Consider the following 19,623-nt stretch of genomic DNA (forward strand, 5'->3'; position numbering starts at 1 on the left):
GGGAGGGAGGGAGATGATTTTCTTGGTGAATCAAGGTGGAGCCAGGATTGAACTCAGTAAGGGTTGGAGGGAGGCACCTCTACTTAGTGAGCCATCTTGCCAGCCCTTACCAATTGACCAGCGCATTAATTCAACCCAGGTAGGAATGTGCTGTTACTCATGGAGGAACACCACCTCCCTACTGCCTTAGAAGTTCAGGAGTGGTACCACTCCTCATGAACACAGATTTTGGTTCCATGGGAACAGTATGGCTTCCTTCCATCAGTAGCTGATGGCTTTCACCCTTTCTTAAGCCAGGTTGTATCTCCATCCATTTCCCTATCATTTCCCATCACATGCATGTGCAGACATGTATGTCAGTGTATGAAGACAGGGATCTATATGCATTATGTATATTTTGTATATTGTATATTACGGGTGTGTGTATGTGTGTATGTATAGTCTATATGGAAAAGTATACATATATTAATGTATACTATACATATGTGTGTTTACTCACATACAACACATGGAAGGATGTATTCTATACTTGTGTGTGTGTTTATGTGTATCACACATGGATGGGGATATGTGTGCTATAACATAACTGTAGTTGTGTACAAGTGTTTTGTGGAGAACAGATTTTACTCTGATTATTACATGAGCTAAGGGGGATCATTGTAGCCCACTGTGGAACTCTCCAAGCTGATTCCTTTGCATCATCCCACAAACCCACTTCTAAATATTCTGTGAGCACCAGTCTCAAGGTATCCCATTCACTGATAGTACCCAAACTGCCCTGACCTTCCCACAGCAGGCTGCAGACTTGTTTTCTGGTCAGGTCTGATGGGACCCTTTCTTCTGTTCCCTCAGAGTTCTTCTGGAGGATGGGAAGGCCACAGTGCCCTGTCTGGCAAAGAGGCTGACTATGGAGCTCACCTCCCACATCGATGTAAGCAGGGGCATCTGTGTGTTCCTCAAGCTAAGCTGGGACTGGGGCAGTCCTGGGCACACAAGCTAGGAGACATTCCATTTGCACAGATATGTTGTGTCTGGGAATTGGTGACTCCAGCATCAGAATGTTTTGTGCTGGTTCCTACTGTTGTCACCCTGAGTTCTTGGTGGCATAACTGTGACCACCTCACTCTGGGGTTGATCATGGGAGCTTGAGCTCTTCAGATAGAAGCCATGTTCACTCTTCTCTGACCTGGTGGAGTTTGCATCTCAAAATGCCTTAGTTCTCCACCTGGGGAGTGATTTAGCTAGTTATCAAACCTGCTTGAGGATTGGCTGAGGGCAGATACTCAGCAGTGATCTTGCCCTGGGCTCTTCCTGTGTTCAAAGTTTTCCTGCAGCCCCCAGGATGCAGGTGGAGATAAGTGTATCTCCTAGGGACCATTATCTTTAGTAATCTTCTCTGGGCCTCTTTGATGTAGACAGAGATGGCTTCTCATTGAACTTTATGTCCCAAGCCGCTTGGGGACAGCAGAGCTGTAGAGGTCGTGGAAGACAACCCAAGAGTTGAGGGATCTCATGGTAGTCCAGTTGCTTTTGTTTCAGAAGCTACTAGAAAGTTCTCTGTAGGGTCTCTCTGCAGAGAGTTCATGTTTTTATATGTAAAGAACTGCCCCCGGCTGATTCTTCTAAGTAAAAACCGTGTATAGAGGGCAACATTATGGAGTTGTATGTCCAGTACTGGTGTGTGGGTAGACCTGGGTGGAAATGGTGTGTCTAAAACACTAGTGTGCACCAGAGATATCTTCAGAGGCTGTCAGAATATCACAAACATTCTCTGTGGTGGCATGAAATCATATCTGCTGAGGCTCATGGCTGAGGAGACACAGAGTGAGTGGATGAGCTGCTTGTGCCACAGCCGTTCTTCTGAGTAGGCTTGTGGCCTCCTTCATATTCCCAGTCTGTTTTTGTATGTCCCACTCATTTTTTTCCACTTCAGAAATCGCTGCCACTATTGGAATATCAAATAAATAAGAGTCACCAGAGTGCATGTGAGGAGCTGCAGAAGTTCGGCGCAGACGTACCAGAAGACAACAGTAAGAAGATGTCCTTTCTGATGAATGTGAGCATGGGTTGTGATTCCTGTGGAGGATTTCTGCATCACTATCTTACAGGGATCTCTTGGGTCCTCCCTCTCCTAAGACTGACAGAAACACATGCTGTCCAGCAGTATTACTGCAAGGGGGGCAAGCACTGATGGATGGAGCCAGGGTAAAGCTTTGGGGGACTTTGGAATGTGCTCTGTTCACCCACACTGGCAGAAGAGCCCTCCTTCAGGATGCAAAAGTGGAGGGGGAGGGAGAGGCTGGGATTTCCTGACACCCAAAGACTTTTCTCTCAATTATGCAACCCTCAAAGTATGCATGTTCTTTATCCAACTGGCCTTATATATGAATTACCTCTTTCACAGAAAATCAAGATCTTCAATGATAATATCATGACTTTGGTACAAGCACAGGAAACCATATCAGGGGGAGACAGCCGGTTGTTTACCAAACTGCGAAATGAGTTTCTTGCTTGGGATGAATGTATTAAGGAACATTTCAAAAAAAGTGAGTGTCTATTTGGGTTGGTATGCTTCATACTTCAGTCATTTGAATTTAATCACTAAAGGTAAAGAAGGCCTTGTCTATAATTCAAGGTCAAGGCATCAGAAGATGAGGTGTTGGGTGAGGGCTCCATCTCTGCTCTAAAGATGGCACCATCTAGCCTGCTCTTTGTGTGAGGAAGATGGGAACCAGCTTTCTCTGGCCTTTGTTCTGAGGATGCACATCTCCTTTGTGAGGATGAGGCCAGATGTCCTGGTCACTTCTTAAAGGCCCACCTTTAATGCTACCACAATAGGGATGAAGTTATGAACTTGGGGGATATGTTACTCCCACAGCAGTGACTTCAGGAAACACCACAGGCCTGGGGTTTAGTGGACACTTGGGAGTGTTATGCTGAGGATGAGAATGTCTAGAGGGTACAGGAGCCATATTTGCTCTGCTTTGAGTCCCAGGGCCCATGCTACCTTTCCTTGACTCTTAAGAATGTCTAGTGAAAAATGCAGGTTAATCATTATAGTTAACCGCGGCTTCTAGAAGGATCTATGCTCCTTGAGTACAGAGCAGATGTACATGGTGTGTACATAGGTACACAGAAAGCATGGCCATGACTACAGGGCTGGGGAGAGGGAAGAGAGGGAAGAATTGATTAATGATGATGGTGGCAGTTCCATAAGGTAACAGAAAGGTGTCAGAAAACTGCAGTTTGCATCATAGCATAGACCTGTGATATGCTAGAAGTCACTGGCGTGTTCATTGTAAATGAGTCCTACTGCCTGTGAAATGCCAAGATTTCCTATAGGACTGCCTTCCCATCTAAGAGGGATAGCACACAGTCAGGTCTTCACAAAGGAAGCTTTGGGAAGGTCTGCACCTGATGGGCTGTCTCTCACAAATATTGTTATGGAAATAGGGGGGAGGAACTAAGCATTTTATTTTGTGTATACTTGGGCCATCCAGGTGCTTGCCTGCCCACCCTGTAGCCCCTTATTCAGAACACTGCCTCTTCCCACAGATGGACCCGTAAACCCTCACATACAAGGTTGTTTTGTGGTCATGTCTTCCGGTTTTTCTCTTGCTGGATCCTGCTTTCACCTTTGCTTCAACTGAGGGAAGTGACCTTTGACACTGTTTCCTTATTGTAGTTTCAGAGGAACAGATAAACATTTCATTTAATTTTTTCACTGGTACTCATCTTTTCAGAAAGACTAGAGTGGAAGGTTTTTATTTTTATTATCTTTATAGTTTTTGCAAAACAATTCTTCCAGGCCTAGATTCTCCTGAGTTACAGAGCAAGATGGAAGAATTTGAAAATCAGTATCGTGGCCGGGAGCTGCCAGGGTTTGTGGACTATAAGGCATTCGAGAACATCATCAAAAAGCAAGTCAAAGCCCTGGAAGAGCCCGCTGTGGACATGATGCGCAGGGTCACTCGTGAGTAGTGTTCTGAGTCACTGGGGAATGCTGTACAAGGTTACTGAGGAACCCTGCGCAGGGTTGTTGTGGTACACAGGGTCACTAGGCAGTATTGTACAGGGTTGCTGGTGAACTGTCATGGGACCACTGAGAAACGCTGTTACCATAATTATCATTTCACTTCTGAGATAGGAGACATTAGCACCTCAGAGAACCTGAGGGCAGTGCTACACCTCAGAGTGGCCCTCTTGGGCTGGTTCTAGGTAGGTGGCAGGTTTTCTGTGTTCCAGATGCCACTGTGATGTTCAGGAATTCAGTGTGTTCCAACCCTATGGGCAGAGGAATTTTCTGTCAGAAGACAGTCACCTAACTTCCTAGGTCCTTGATCTGGGAAAGAGCACAGCCAGAGTCTTTCATGCAAGGTGAAGCTGGTCCTTATCCATTACAGGGCTTCCACCTCAGCTTTCCTCTCCCTGTGTAAGCAGCAGCCCTGTCTCCTGGGCTCAGCACCAATTCACTTTGCTGTCCAGCTGAAGCCCTCTTGAACTTCCCTACTTCCTGTGCTGCTGACTACCTGGAGTTGGTGCAGAGCCCATAAGTCCCAAGAGACTGTCCCTCAATACAGCAGCACTGTCAGAGTCCACCATTCTCTTGGCTGGCCCTCTGAATTCGTGCAACCCTCTTCTTAGAGTTAGTGATCACAGAACTTGGGAGCAAAGCTTCACTGACATTGTGTATCATGTGGAAATTACAAAGGACCCTCCCATGACTTTGTATCCATAACAAAGAGTGCCCCTCAGAGTAAGTGAGCTGGCAGCCCTTAGCTGATGTTGCCGGGTGTGCTCTGTGGTGGCTGAGGCATCTGTGTTAGATGGTTGTGGTTCTCCCAGAGCATCTTGTGGGAGGTTCTGTCAGGTGATTGTGTCTACAACTATCTGCATGACATAGAGGCTTTAGTCACTTTTATGACAACTTCCACAGACAGAAGTAAATTCTCCAGAGGAAAGGAACTAATGTTCACTTTCTGATTTCTGTTAAGGGCTCTTGGGTTCATTTCATGCAGATAACCAGGCACTTAGGTCTCACAGACAGGAATGAGATGTAGGTAGCAGGTTTTCACAAGGAAGTGCTGTATTTATAATTTGCTAGAAATATCCTTGGAAGCTGCTTAGGATACAGGCCATACTCCATGACAAGAGATAGAGAGATTTCCAATACTTGCATAGCTGCTGAGCCACAGAATACACCTTCCCCCAAATTCACAAGGGGAAAAGGGAAAGACAGAGAGGGAACGAGAAGAAAGCAGTTTTTAGCCATATTACCTTACTTTACTTCCCAGTCTATACAGAGTATAGATGGTCTTGTCAATATTGAACTTTTTTTCTCTCTTTCATCAGAGATGGTTCGAATCGCCTTCACAAAGATTTCATCAAACAATTTTGGTGATTTTTTAAACCTCCACTGTACTGCCAAGGTAAATCCAAATGCATTTTATTTTTAAGAGAATAATGAATAACCATGACATGGAACTAGATTTCTTGGTTTGAGGCCTTTCCAACTTTCTTGTGTCTGTTAAAAGAAGCGAAGATTCAAATACATGTTTGAGTCTTCAAGACACTGTTACAGGTCTTCTGGTTAAAACGGATTTGAGAACAGAAAGAGGGGAGGGGATGAATTCAGAGACACCAGGTCAAGATAGCCTTGTCAGGCGGAAGCAAGTTTCCATGTAGAGGAAGTGGCCCTAACACTGAACACTCCATAGGAACATGAAATATAATAAAAATGGGAGGAACCTGTTTGCCATTCTTGACATCCCTTGAGAAATGTTTACTTATGACCTAGTGCATAGCAAAACCAACTTGACAGAAGGTTTGCTCTGGCTTACAGTTTGAGGGGATACAGTCTGTGGTGCCAGAGAAGGCTGAATCTTACACTTAGCTCTTTATCCTTTTTACTTACTCCAGAACCCCAATCCATGGGCTAGTGTTGCCCTAATAGGGCAGGTCTTCCCATCTAATTTAAACACCATCATATTCAGAGACTTGTTTCCTGAGTGATTGATTCTAAATTCAATCAGGTCAGCATTAGAAATTGAGCCTCACAGCTGGGGGAGACTCACATCTGGCTCAGGTTTCCTCTGGTCCCTACCCTTGGCTGATAGAACGGCAGGGACAAGTGGAGCAAGGGGGTCCTGGGGCTATTCCCAGGCAATACCTGCTTTTGTTCTTGCAGGTGGTCTGATTCTCATGGATGCATCAGCCATCCTGTGTTCTTACTCTCTGCCTTTCTTGAAGGTTATTGACTGTTTTTCTCTCCCTGCAGTCCAAAATTGAAGACATCAGATTAAACCAAGAAAAAGAAGCTGAAAAGCTGATCCGACTTCACTTCCAGATGGAACAGATCATCTACTGCCAGGACCAAGTTTACAAGGAAGCCTTGAAGAAGATCAGAGAGGAGGAAGCCGAGAAACAAAAGGCTAAGGGGTTAAACCCTGTTACTTTTCAATATAACTCTCAGTTTCCTCAAAAGGAGTTGACTACCCCCGAGATGACCCATCACCTGAAGGCCTACTACCAGGTAAAAGCAGGAATGCTTCCAGCTGGGCTCCCAGCCCATTCCCTCCCCTTCAGGGTGCCTTTCCATATAGGGGTATGTGTGTGAGTTAGTCCTATCCCCCTCCTCCTGCTTCTATGAGGATGTGCCCCAACCCATCCACTCACTCCCACCTCTCCACCCTTGAATTTCCCCACACTGGGGCACCCAGCTTTCATGGGACCAAGGACTTCCTCTCCCACCTATGCCCAACAAGGCCATCCTCTCCTACATATACAGCTGGAGCCATGGGTCCCTCCCTATGTGCTCCTAGGCTGGTGGTTTAGACCTTGGGAGCTCTGGTTGGTCTTCCTATGGGGCCACAAACCCCTTCAGGTCCTTCAGTCTTCTCTCTAACTTCTCCATTGGGAACCCCATGATCAGTTCAATGGTTAGCTGTGAGCATCTGCCTCTGTATATGTCAGGCTCTGGCAGACCTCTAAGGAGACAACTATAGTCTCTGGTGAGAAGTCTGGTATAATTTTTGTAGGTCTGCTTTTATATGTTACTTGACTTTTTCCCTTACTGCTTTTAGTATATTTTCTTTGTTTTGTGCATTTGATGTTTTGATTATTATGTGACTGGAGGAATTTCTTTTCTGGTCTAGTCTATTTGGAGTTCTGTAGGCTTCTTGTATGTTCATGGGCATCTCTTTCTTTAGGTTAGGGAAGTTTTCTTCTATAATTTTGTTAAAGATATTTACTGGCCCTTTAAGTTGGGAATCTTCACTCTCATCTATACCTATTGTCCTTAGATTTGGTCTTTTCATTGTGTCCTGGATTTCCTGGATGTCTTTGGTTAGGAGCTTTTTGTATTTTGCATTTTCTTTGACAGTTGTGCCAATGTTTTCCATGGTATCTTCTGCACATGAGATTCTCTCTTCTATCTCTTGTATTCTGCTGGTAATACTTGCATCTGTGACCCCTGATCTCTTTCCTAGCTTTTCTATCTCCAGGGTAGTCTCCCTTTGGGATTTCTTTATTGTTTCTACTTCCATTTTTATGTGCTGGATGGTTTTGTTCAATTCCTTCACTGGTTTGGTTGAGTTTTCTTGCAATTCTTTAAGGGATTTTTGTGTTTCCTCTTTAAGGATTTCTACCTGTTTACCTGTGTTCTCCTGTATTTCTTTACGGGAGTTATTTATGTCCTCCTTAAAGTCCTCTATCTTCATCATGAGAAGTGATTTTAAATCTGAATCCTGCTTTTCTGATGTGATGGGGTGTCCAGGACTTGCTATGGTAGGAGAACTGGGTTCTGATGATGCTAGGTAACTTTTGTTTCTGTTGCCTATATTCTTATGCTTGCCATTTGCCATCTGGTTAACTCTAGTTCTACCTGCACTCACTGTCTCTGACTGGAGACTGTCTCTCCTGTTATCTTGCTTGTGTAAGAACTCCTCAGAGTCCAGCTGTCTCTGTGGTCCTGTGATCCTGAGATCCTGGGTAGAAGAGCTCCTGGGACTCAGGCTGCCTCTGAGGTCCTGAAATCCTATGGTCCTGAGTGTGTTAGAGCTCCTGAGAATCCAGCTTCCTCAACTGCTCTGAGTACAGTGGTTTCTCTAGGATGGGTCTGCTCTTCAGGAAAGCAGACCAGCTAGTCAGGGATCTCTTATCAGTATAATCATCACCGAGCATCTGTCCTTCCTGACTGGCTCATTTCTTAGAGCATAATGAAAAGGTCTCTGCATGTTGTAGCAGAAGTCAAGGGTTTGTATCTGCAGGAATCAGCCCTTCTTCCCAGCTGTGGCCCTGCCTCCCCTTGAGGTGATCATGTCTGGGTGTCTGAGGTACTCATTCCCCTGCCTTCCTAACATCTCTCTTTTCCATTTCCATTTGGAGATGAGCCACATTCCAGTGGTCATTGGTTCTAAAATATACCTATGTATGTAATCTTGGATTATGTCTTTAAACTGTCAACTAGGTACTTCTGATTTGCTTGACTTCCTTTTGCTCCATCTTTGATAAGGTGAATTGGCTTAACCCTCTCCAGAGGGCTATAGTCATGGTATCTACATCCCAGGGAAGGAAACTGAGTCCCAGAGAATTACCCTCCTTGCAGAACCATCAGTATTGAGTATTTAAGACTCTACCCTGTCTCAGGACAGGGAACACTGTGTATACTGTGGGGCTGAGGGAATTCTTGGAGACTGACTTCCCTCAGGTAGCTAACTCTGGGCTCTGCCTGGGATTTTGTATAACTCTACTCCCTGCTGCTGAGAAATCTGAGGCTTTATGAAGACTGATGTTGTCAGCAGAGAGACCCGCCATTTGCAAATGGAGCTGGACTATCAGTAGACTACCTTGCAGCTCATTTTATCATTTTCTACCGAAGGCCCATCCACTTGACATTCAGGGAAGCTTTTAGGGCAGATTACAATGTGATACCTGTCCAGGTCATGCCCTGCCTATATGCTACTGGGGGCTGAGACTGGGCTACTATCATGCACCTGTTAGGATATCCATCCTTGGAAATCTGGGTCCTTCTGGAACTCATAGGAGATCTTTCTTTCCACTTTCAACCCCTTGTGACTTGTCCCTTATTTCCAGGTGTGCATAAGGAACATTGGAAGACAGATCCCTTTGATCATCCAGTACTTCACCCTGCAAACATTTGGAGAGGAAATGGAGAAATCCATGCTTCAGCTTTTACAGGACACCGAGAGATGCAGCTGGTTCCTGGATGAGCAATGTGATACCAGAGAGAAGAAGAAGTTCCTGAAGAGGCGTATTTTAAGGCTGGATGAGGCTCGGCACAAACTTACCAAATTCTCTGACTAATCAGGCTGACTATGTTTGCTTTCCTGGTAGTTGCACAATGATGCTTTAGCTGCTTACCTTAAGGTAGTATGTTGTCTTTAGACTGGAAGCAAGTTCTCTGCAAACTCTGAGGAGATGAGGAAACAGGAGCTATGGAGAGTCATTCTACTTCAGTAAGACATGACCGAGCTATGGAGAGTCATTCTACTTATGACCCTCTCAAAGCACAGGAAGATGGCACCTATCAGGATCCTTCCTGCTCCTAACTCTGCCTTTTCTTTGTCAGGACAATGTACTGGCTGAGCACCTCAGAAGGGACAGCTCCAGGTTTGTGCTGTCCTGTCTGGAAGCAGTGCAAAAGCTGCCACAGGGTCTTGGTAGAACAGCTCTTTGTAGGCATACATTTTTTGTAACCTACTTTTAACAAGGGTTCAACCTCTCTTTTAGCCCGCCACCCATCAGAGGTAGTGGAAGAGAAAAGTTATTAGGCTGTGGGGGAAGAGGACCTGTTCAGCAATAGTTCTTTGGGAGTGAGTTTGATCTTCTTTGGCAGCAGTATAGTCCCATAGCAAACACCAAATATGACTCAGAAGAAGCTGCAGACCAGTCCTCTAGGCAGGCAGATACCACACACAACCAGTGGCTATAGTCCAGTACTTTCTGCAGGCAGACACAAAGCACAAAGCAGTAGCTGTAGTTCAATCTTGAAGAAAGCTTGCCAGCCAGACTGAGGTGAGACTGCAGAAGTGACAAGCTGCTGCAGGAACCTCACAAGTAGTTCTTAGGCAAGTTTCCCTCAATGGAGGTGTTACCACCATTGAGCTCAACAATGCTATGTAAGGTGAACCATTACATGTATGTTGTTAGTAAAGAATAGCTAGGCGGAACAAACCAAACCAATGCTCAGTTGCTTGTCTCCCATTGTTTGTGGGGTTATATTTATACTCCTTCATCATGAATCCTTTCATGTGCTTGCAATATCAAAATATCCTTTCACTTGTGTCTGCTTCAGGAAAACACTCTTTCACGTGTTTGCTTCAGCAAGACATCCTTTCGCCTGTATGCCCCAGGAACACATCATTTGACATAACTAACTTTCCAGCAAAACTACAAGTTTCCACTTCAGCTCTTCCAATAAAATTCTTGCTAAATGATACTTGCATGATTTGTTTTGTATTTGGGGAAGGGGTTGAACCCCACAAGAAGGGGAGCAGGTAGGGGCAGAGGAAGTTGCACTGAGCCACCTTTCCTGACTAGGGGAGATAGAACAAGGAGATAGACTGAGTGTTTTCAAGGGACCACAGGATGGTCAGTGTGAATAGACAAAATAGTGGTGAGGCTCATCTGTTCTTAGCTACCAGTGTAGGCAGAGACACCATAAAGAAATGTTAAATGTCACATTTAAGCAGAAAACACATGCTGACAGATGCCAACAGCAGCCACTTGGGTTCTTCTGTATGAAAAACCATGTCCACTCTCCTGCCCAAGTTCCCACAGGGCAACAGGGTACCACTTTTAAAGTAGCATCCCTTCCATCATGAAGTAGTATGGACTTTGGGAAGAAGCTTATGGGCAGAGATTCTGGGCTCAGTTTTGGGCTGCCTGAAGATGTAGAACTCAACATGATGGGCCTCAAGGACTCTGTGGGAGAGGAAAGCCAGGTAAGGCCCTTCTGAGAGTCATGGGAAAGCTGAGTCCCCAGAGTAGAAGTCAAGAAAGGGACATGTCACCCTCAGCTTCCATAGCACCTCACCCCAGCCCAACCTAGTAAGCAGCCCTGACAGTCTCAAATTAACAGGGAGCTCCAGTGTGACCCTGTGCTAGGATTAAACACATTAGCGATTAACTAAGAATCACCTACAATGCATTTGTGTCACATTAAGGAAAGAAAAGCCCGTGCCCTGGAGTCACTTAACAGAAATCAAGTCCTGATTTGAGTTCTTCACTTCATGATCCCTGTGTCTTCTGTCCTCTGTCTGTCCATTTTGTGAGTCTGACTCTGTCCTGCCTTTAGGCTGCCTTGTGAATCTGTCCTTATGTCTGTGTGCCTGTCACTGATAAAGGTATTGGCTTTGTATTTATTTAACAGCTCAAAAAGCATCATGTGTTGAAGGAATGACGATGTTTTACAGAAATCTTTAACAGAGTTTTACAAGGGACCAAGTTACAGGCTCCAGTCGGCTCCAACTGATTCCAACTGCCACCCTCCCACAACAAATAGTACTACGACATCATTGTTTATTAACCAATATCCATAAATGGATATTCATTTTAGAAGGCTTCTTTTAACCTCTGTATTTTCTGTTTTCAACAAATGATACATGTCTAGTTCTGGGTCAGGGCCATTGAAAAGTACACAACTTCAGATTATGTAGCTGTGCTGTCACTAGTCTGAAGGGTTAGACCATTTTTTTTTTCTCCCCAGCCAGTGTTCATTTGAGCTGCCAAGAAAAACCTTAAAACACAATCAGCCCAAACTGTGTATCAAGGCAGGGCACAGTCTGTGGATGGTTCTCCTGGATCTGCCCAGCTTCCCTGTTCCTCAGCGGCTGTCAGAAGTTACACTTGTCCAAAGAAGATGGAATTAGCCAGACCTTTGTTGTATGACAGCTTATAGCTCTTGTAACCTCTTATAGCAAGACTGCATGTTGGCCTTATTCCTATAGGCATGCTCACTAACGCAGTACACCATGGAGTAGCCAAGGTATGGCAATGTAATGTAACTATTGACACTCCACAGAGAGGATCGGGAGACCCTTGCCTGGGACTCCAGCTATGTCTCCCTTCCCCAGCTACAAGTGGCCTTGGAAGATGCTAGCATAGATACCTGGTGAAAGGGTAACTGAGAGCAAGTCTTTGTGATGTAGCCTCTCTGAGGTTGCAATTCATGATGGGGTTGGATTTTGAGGTGCTGCTGCTGTCTGGGGGGTCACCCACATTCCTGTGACTCACTTGTGATGAACTCATTGGTTTTACAAGCTGGACACTGGTGAAACTGTACTTTTGTCTGCAGCAATTCTCCTGCACCAGTAGGACTCCTAGTCTGAAACTCAGACATGCTGACTATATTTTGTTCATTTACATACAGTTTGGATATGCTAGACTGGAAACTCCCCCCCCCCCTTTTTTAGTTCTATGTCACAATCACATGCTAGGGTCTTGGCCTGAGTGATCCCTCCTACAGAAGCAAGCCTCCTGACTCTGCCCATGTCCTTCCTGAAGGAGTCCATCTTCTTTGTGCCCCTGTCCCCACCTCAGGGATTAGAAGTATTTTCAATGTGTGAGTTTAGAGTGGCTTTGAGGGAGAAATAACTCAGCCCACAGTCTGTCAGTCCCTTTCCTTTGATGCTGTATGTCCTGAACACTTTACTTGTTGTGGTTTGGTGCTAGCAAATTAAAAACAAAACAGCAACCTCCCCCCCCCAAAAAAAAAACCCAAAACCTCTTTGATTTTCCATTTCAGTCATATAAGAGCAACAACATGAGGTTAGGATGATAGATCCAGTAATGAGACAAACTTTAAAATAAATGTGTGTGTGTGTGTGCGTGTGTGTATGTGTGTGTGTGTGTGTGTATGTGTGTGTGTGTATGCGTGTGCATGTGTGTATGTGTGTGTGTGTGTGTGTGTGTGTGTGTGTATACCTCTGAGAGTGAGAACCTAGACACATTAAGACATCCTTCTGAGCCTCAGTTTTCCTTCCAGCGTGACAGTCAAGCACTCATGCACATAGAGAATTTGAAGATGAAACTTGATCTAGAAATCTAAGACAATCTGGGTGAGACCTGTAAGCAGTGGAGTGGAAGGATAGGCATTCAATAAACCTGCCTGAGAAAATAATGACCTGCATTTACAGTATCCAAGGACAGGTCTGTCCACAAAGCTTCTCAATAGCTCCACCTAGTGACAGATATGTGAAATCACACCTGCAAAGACACCCACAAATAAGAATGGCAAAATGCAATTCACCTGGGACTGTGGTTTCCAAAACAAAACCAATAGGAAGTGTTTCCCTCATGATCAGAGAATAGCAACCCGGGTGTTTACCCACTCACTGCTGCCTCCTTCTAATGAAGGTTTTGCTAGTATTTTGAGACAGGGTCTCACGTGTAGCCTAGTCAGCCAGGAACTCACAATCCTCCTGTCCCAGCCACTGTCCCAACTCCCAACCCTCCCCATTCTGGGTGTGAGTATGGGAACATTCCACTGTACCAGCTCAAATGGTGTCTGCATGCTTTGAGATTTTTTTCATTTCCTCCTGTTGAGGGTACTGTTGATAGAAGTGTATAGTCATGGAAGAGCCTACATGGTGTCATTGTCACATAGATGTCTGCATGTGTGGGCAGCTGTGCTTTTCTGTCTCTGGGTGGTCATGGCTCAATTTTGGGAATCTTTCTCTATTACTCTATTACTCTCCACCTTACTTTTTGAGACAGAGTCTCTTACCAAACTTGGAGTTCTCTCTTCCAAGCTAAACAGGCTGGCTGGTGAGCCTAGAGAATCCACTTGTCTGTATTCCTACCTTCCCCCAGCCCTGGTGTGGCTTGGTTTTACATGGGCACTAGAGATTTGAACTCCAGACTCATGTTTTCATAGCAAGTACTTCACCCACTGGGCTATCTCCTTAGCACCCAAAGAACCTATTTTTAAAAAATTAAATCACAGTTCTCAGATGGTGTTGTTTGGTTTACTGAGTGTTTCAGCTGCTTCCAAGAGGGGCCTTCTTTAGAGGCTGGACCACTAAGCCACACCCTTACCACACAGATGGTTATGCACCTGGTCCTGAGGCATGGCTGCAGGAGTGCTTCTGAGATAACTGGGCCGAGCTAAGGCCCACACCAGGGCAAGCACTGGGGCTGAGCATTGTTGAGCAGTACCTGGTAGCTGGTTCTCGGGTTCTAGTCCTGCACTGGTTCACTTGCTTAGCTTTGATATTTCTGTGACCTGCAGGAATTCCAAAGCTGAGACCCAAGAGGCATGAGGTTAAAGAAACAATTCTGAACCCAAGTAGGACATGTTATTTATTCAGACTGAGTCAGACACCTAGTTCCTTTTCAGTGGTATACATTTTAGCAGGATGGACAAGTACAAAAATAAGATTATTCTAAAAAATTCCAGGTCAGAGGGCCCAGCAACCATTGTGGGCATTTGTCAGGAGCCAGGGAGCTACTCTGTGGCACAAATGTCTCTCTGTTCCACACAAAATTCTAACCACAAGTTGATTTGAAATCAGTTCAGTGCCCTGGAAATGAAGGGAGATTCCCAAGAAAACATTAACCAGTTAGAAGCATCTTCAGAAATACAATTTACACTCAAGAACCATGTAGGAAAATATGAAAATAATGAGAGCTATACAAAACACACTGTGTAAAGCATTACTTTCTGCCTCTCATTTATTTATTTACTTATTTACCGTGAACTATCATGTATTTCTGGGTGGTATGAAACTCACGGTGTACACCGGGCATCATAGAGATCTAGCTCTGCCTTCCAAGTGCTAGGATTAAAAGCGTGTGCCACCATGCCTGGTGCATGGCTTAGAGCTCTTCCAGCAGAACCCAAACCTTGCATGCCTGAGAAACAGGAGACATGAGTAGCTCTTTCAGTGCCTAGAGGAGAGCATCTTAAACCTTAAGGGTACTCAACTGTGCAGAGGAACAGAGGCAGTAGGAAACAAGTCGTTTTACACTCCACATTTCAGCTTTCACTTGCAAGTGAGAATCCCACCTACCCTGTGGGTTTGAACCTTCAGCTCCTCGCTGGTAAAAACATGTGATCCTGCAACAAAGCGGGAATCGATGGGGCAGCATTTTATACTTCTGGGCTAAAGGACAAAAGTTCACAAAGCTTCGAAGACATTTTCCTCCCTCACTCTCTCTCTCTCCTTCCTTTTCAGTACTAGGGCTTTGTGAATGCTAAAGACGAACTCTACTATTGAACTTCACTCCTAACCCCAAGAAATTTTACTTCTTGCGATTTTTACTACTGACTTTTTTGTTTCAAATATATTTATTATTTTTACAGATTCTAAATACAATAATGATCCTGCAATGCATGCTGGTATCTGTGATGCCAGGCTCAGCATGACTGTCCAAAAGGCACCTGACTAGGTGAGGCAGCTTTCTGAGGGGATCCAGAAGAGCAATGGCTAGTGGCAAATACATTTGTGAGCACACTGTCTGCCCTGTGCTGGGGAAGAGCTCCCACTATGTGTTACCTTTGGACCTTGGTTGTGAGCCCCTAAGAATATTTCTCAGGGTATTTTGTCTGACAGGATCACAGCATACAGCTCAAGCAGGCTTGTAATTCTCTACGTAGACAAGCCTGCCTCTGAATCCTCAATCCTGCTGTAGCAGTCTCCTGAGTGCTGAGAATACAAGTATATGTCACCATGCCCGGCTCCTAGAGAGCAATTCTAAGGTCAAGACATGATCAAGATGCCTGTGACAGCATGGCAGAGTCATGCCCAGTTTCTGTGGTTTGAAGCCTTGGATGTGAATCTCATTTTTCAAACACATAGCTGCAATGCAAAAGGCATCAGGAGGCCAGGCCTCATATTAGGAACTGAAGAAGTGGCCCAATTCCAGGTCAGAACTGTAGCAAGTGCATTGTGATTTCCAGCCTTGTGGCTGTCATACGACTCCAGGTTCTTCAGTGTGTTCCCATTAACATCCTACTCAGTGGGTAGTGTCAAAGCACTTCATGTCTACTGCTGCTCCTTCCAGCCACATGGGTTCCCCTTTTCTCACCGGTGCTGGTTTAGACATGTCAGGTTCTTGAGCGTGACTGCTGCACCCATCAGTCCTTGCACCAGTGCCTCTCCAGTGGACTTCACCTGCTTAGCCGTGTGGCCCATGTTCATTGCATCATTAATCCGGGTTTCCAGGAAACGCCAAGTATCTTCAAAGTCTGGGGAGGAGTCCTGCATCATCACCAGGTCTGTCATGTTGTAGATGCCAGCCAGCAGTGTACCAGTTAAAGTCAGTGGACTGGTCCCCAGCGTAATGCCACATGTCATCCACCATGCTGGTGAGCAAGTTCAGGCTGGGTGGGATGTTGTGAGGGAGCAGGAGGATGCTGACGGCCCGAGGCCAGTGCTCAATGTAGGGGATCAGCATTCTCAGTCTGGTTTCCACTGCATCCCTCAGGAACTGGTCTGTCTTCCTCTTCTCTGCCTGGCCCAGCTGCACCAGCTTCTGCTTCTCTTCCAGCACGTGGTTGAGGCGAGTATTGCACTGGGTCACAAAGTGCAGGATCAGCTCACTGCCATCACTCCCAAACATGCTGGCTGCTGCGCTGGAGAGACCCAAGGACAGGGCTCCTTCAGCAATGGCCTCTGCAGTCCAGCCATGTGCAGGCACAAACTCTAGGGCTGCTGTCAAGATGCGGTGCTGCAGCTGCTCCTCGCTCTCGTAGTCCTCTTCCTCCTCTCCACTCTGGTCTGTGTACCTGGGGGATGGACGAGAAACTCTGGCCCCTGTGTCTCAGAATGCTGCTGAGAAGAAGAGTGGGGAGGCTGCTGCTTCTGCTCTTCTGAAGACCTGAACCCCATGGCAGTGTGGAAGGCACATGGCATCAGGGGTGAGCGGGCCACGGGCAGGCACTGAAGCTGCAGGAGCCTCCAGCTCAACCAGCCAAGGACACCAGAACTTTACTACTGATTAATAAAGCCTTAAATAGCTATGTTGGTTTTTTTTTTTTTTATCTCAGAGGAGATTACCCAATGGTCTCTTAACACTTCATTCTTCAGCAGTACCCATCCTGACAATGTGGGGCCCCTGTGAGAATTTTCTTCCCCTGGTAGGATGCCACAGCTTACTTATCTCAGAGGTTCTAATAGTGTCCACACAGAACAACGCAACGAGTCGAAATCAGCAGCCCAGTCCCCATCCCGATCTGTGCACCTGTGGCAAATACAAACTATCTAATTTCCACCTCACCAAAGGCGATGCAACAGTGTTGAATCAGGCGGGGCTGCACAGAGAGCTCAGGTGTCAGTCTCTTTATGGACACCAATGCGATCACAGCTGTGCCTAGCTTAAGAGAGGGCTGATTGTGGCTCTACCCGTTGTAATTATGAAGCATATGGGTAAAAATTCATACTGGCTGTGTGCTCTACTCTGATGTGTGAGGGACATACCATGTGCTGCATACAGCTTAGTCCATCCCCAACTGATCTCACACAAATATTTCTCCAGTTGTAAATGGGGGTGTGTGCACCTAGCCCTTTCCTGACACAGATCATTCCTGAATGGATGATTTAACATCATACTCTTTCTGGTTGTCACCGGGGTGCAAATATAAACCCCAGCCTTCATCTGCCATCTTTTCTTTAAGAGTAACTGTACTGTAAAAGTAATAGGGCACCGTTAAATTTAGAAACATAGGGCATCTGGGTGTAACATCTGATATAAAATCCAAAGGAAGCTTGTGTGGTGGGAGGGAGGAAAAATCACTGTCCTTTGAGTTTGACATTGTGAGTACTCACTCACCCACTCCTAATGAACTCCTCATTCGTTGGCTTTGTAGACACATGGGTGTCACCAGGAGGATGGGTTTGGTTTTCAAAATCTTTAGCAACATGTCAACTGCTTCCGTTCACTCTCTGACCCAGTGCAGTCGACCAGACTATAATGCAGATGCCTGGGCTCACCATGCTGACTCAGAATGAGACTGGATAATTATACACCCTGACATCCATGAGACCCACTTCTGCAGGAAGACCAGGGCCACTGTAGACAGGGCAACAGATTGGAGGCTGACAACAGCTTTCAGAGTGGGTGGGTGGTCCAACAAGGCTGGTCATCATGGGACTGTCCAGCTCTGGCTGTCAATAATCCTTCCTGGGTACACAGTCCCCAAAAGAAACTTGGCCAAAAAAGTAAGTGTGGCCCAAGTAACTCTCCCTTGCCCAGTGAACTCCCCAGCACATAGCCTTGAACCTGCAGCTTCAGGCCTGGGTCCTGCTCCTGAACTCAAGGAATTCTAGTCTTACTGGAATAGGCATCTTCTAAACAAAACAAATTGTCCTCTGCTGAATGTCTGCTCAGTGGCTAGTGACCAACTTGGGGGCTTCCCTTTGGAGATTCCCAAAACATAGGTCATCCTTAAACAAATAAACAAACAAAAACAAAACAAAAAAACAACCAAACAAAAAACAAACCTAGAGTAAATTGGGTTGCCTACATTGTCTAGGGATATCCTGACTGTCCAGAACACTGAAACTACAGGTTGAGGTGGGGGACATACTTCTCTCCTGACTCCTTCAGACCTTGTCCCCCTCTAAGAGTTTAGAATTTATCAACTCCCAGGGATCCTTGACTCTTTGCTGATGGAATTAATCAAGCTCTGTTTGGCTCAGGCAACACACAGGTTGCCTGCTTCCCATGTGTCCTCTATGTCAACGTTGACTTCAATGCCCAGACATTCTTGAAGTTGGGCAGAGGGGAGTTATAGCTTTGCAAAATAAAAATGACGCCTCCAGCACAGTAGGTCAAATGAAGGATGAAAGAAAGCTAACGCCCATATGGAAGCATTTTCCAAATCTCTAACTCTGCCTATTCTGGGGCCTTGCTTTACTCACAGGATGAGTCTCTTACCCACCACTCGCAAAACTGCTTTGCTGTTTAACGGACAAATGGCTACACATTGAGGTCTATAACTCTCAAGACACACTGGAGATGCACATAATCCTACATGTGTGGTTTTCCTGTTTTGCATTGTGGAAATTTTTTTCTCCCATGGGTGTGCCAATAACCAATTCTAGTAAGTTCATGCAAAAGAAAACATGCTGGGATGCTGTCCAGCTATTTGGTTTCCACTAATAAAGATAAATGCTGTGAAACCCAATTATCCTTGTCTGTGGGACAGACTTCTGGGCAGCATTCTACTCCCAGGGAGGAAGCTGGAACTCAAATCCCAGCCGGGCATAGCTGCTCCACCAGGTGAGAAATTGTTAAGGCCAATTTAGCAAATTCCCCATTCTTAATTTCTTAATTAAATCATCAAGCAGTCCCTCCCCACCTCTTAAAAAAGAGAATGGAATCTGCTTTAGAAAAATCTCTTCCTCAAAGCTCCTTGGAGTCCCTATTGCTGCTTTCTGGTCATAGTTTTCTTCCCAAGTGTATCTCCAACCCAAACCTCTGGGTTTCAGGATCAGTCACATAAATTCTTTCCAAAATGCTCAGGAGTGATATGAGAAGCACAGCCCGTGGTCTTGTGTAGCACACCTACCTCCTTAACTCCAGACACTTGTTTCTGGAGAGAAAGAAAGAAAGAAAGAAAGAAAGAAAGAAAGAAAGAAAGAAAGAAAGGAGGGAGGG

General features: G+C 45.5%; 1 protein-coding gene and 1 pseudogene across 1 annotated transcript in view; one reads left to right on the forward strand and one right to left on the reverse strand.

Annotated features, from left to right (window-relative positions):
* LOC114608562 (interferon-induced GTP-binding protein Mx1-like) overlaps window positions 1-10,459 on the forward strand; it is a 16,717-nt gene extending 6,258 nt beyond the window's left edge. Inside the window, exons 7-13 of the mRNA XM_028752550.1 lie at window positions 855-931; window positions 1,934-2,056; window positions 2,405-2,546; window positions 3,809-3,973; window positions 5,353-5,429; window positions 6,278-6,532; window positions 9,094-10,459. Of these exons, the coding sequence (XP_028608383.1) occupies window positions 855-931; window positions 1,934-2,056; window positions 2,405-2,546; window positions 3,809-3,973; window positions 5,353-5,429; window positions 6,278-6,532; window positions 9,094-9,324 (1,070 nt within the window). The 3' untranslated portion in view covers window positions 9,325-10,459. The remainder of the gene's footprint in view (window positions 1-854; window positions 932-1,933; window positions 2,057-2,404; window positions 2,547-3,808; window positions 3,974-5,352; window positions 5,430-6,277; window positions 6,533-9,093) is intronic.
* Window positions 10,460-14,286: 3,827 nt separating this feature from the next.
* The window catches only part of LOC114608563, a 6,388-nt pseudogene continuing 1,051 nt past the window's right edge, over window positions 14,287-19,623 (reverse strand).

The sequence above is a fragment of the Grammomys surdaster genome, unplaced genomic scaffold (genome assembly GCF_004785775.1).
Source record: "Grammomys surdaster isolate TR1022 unplaced genomic scaffold, NIH_TR_1.0 125925, whole genome shotgun sequence".
Lineage (NCBI taxonomy): Eukaryota > Metazoa > Chordata > Mammalia > Rodentia > Muridae > Grammomys > Grammomys surdaster.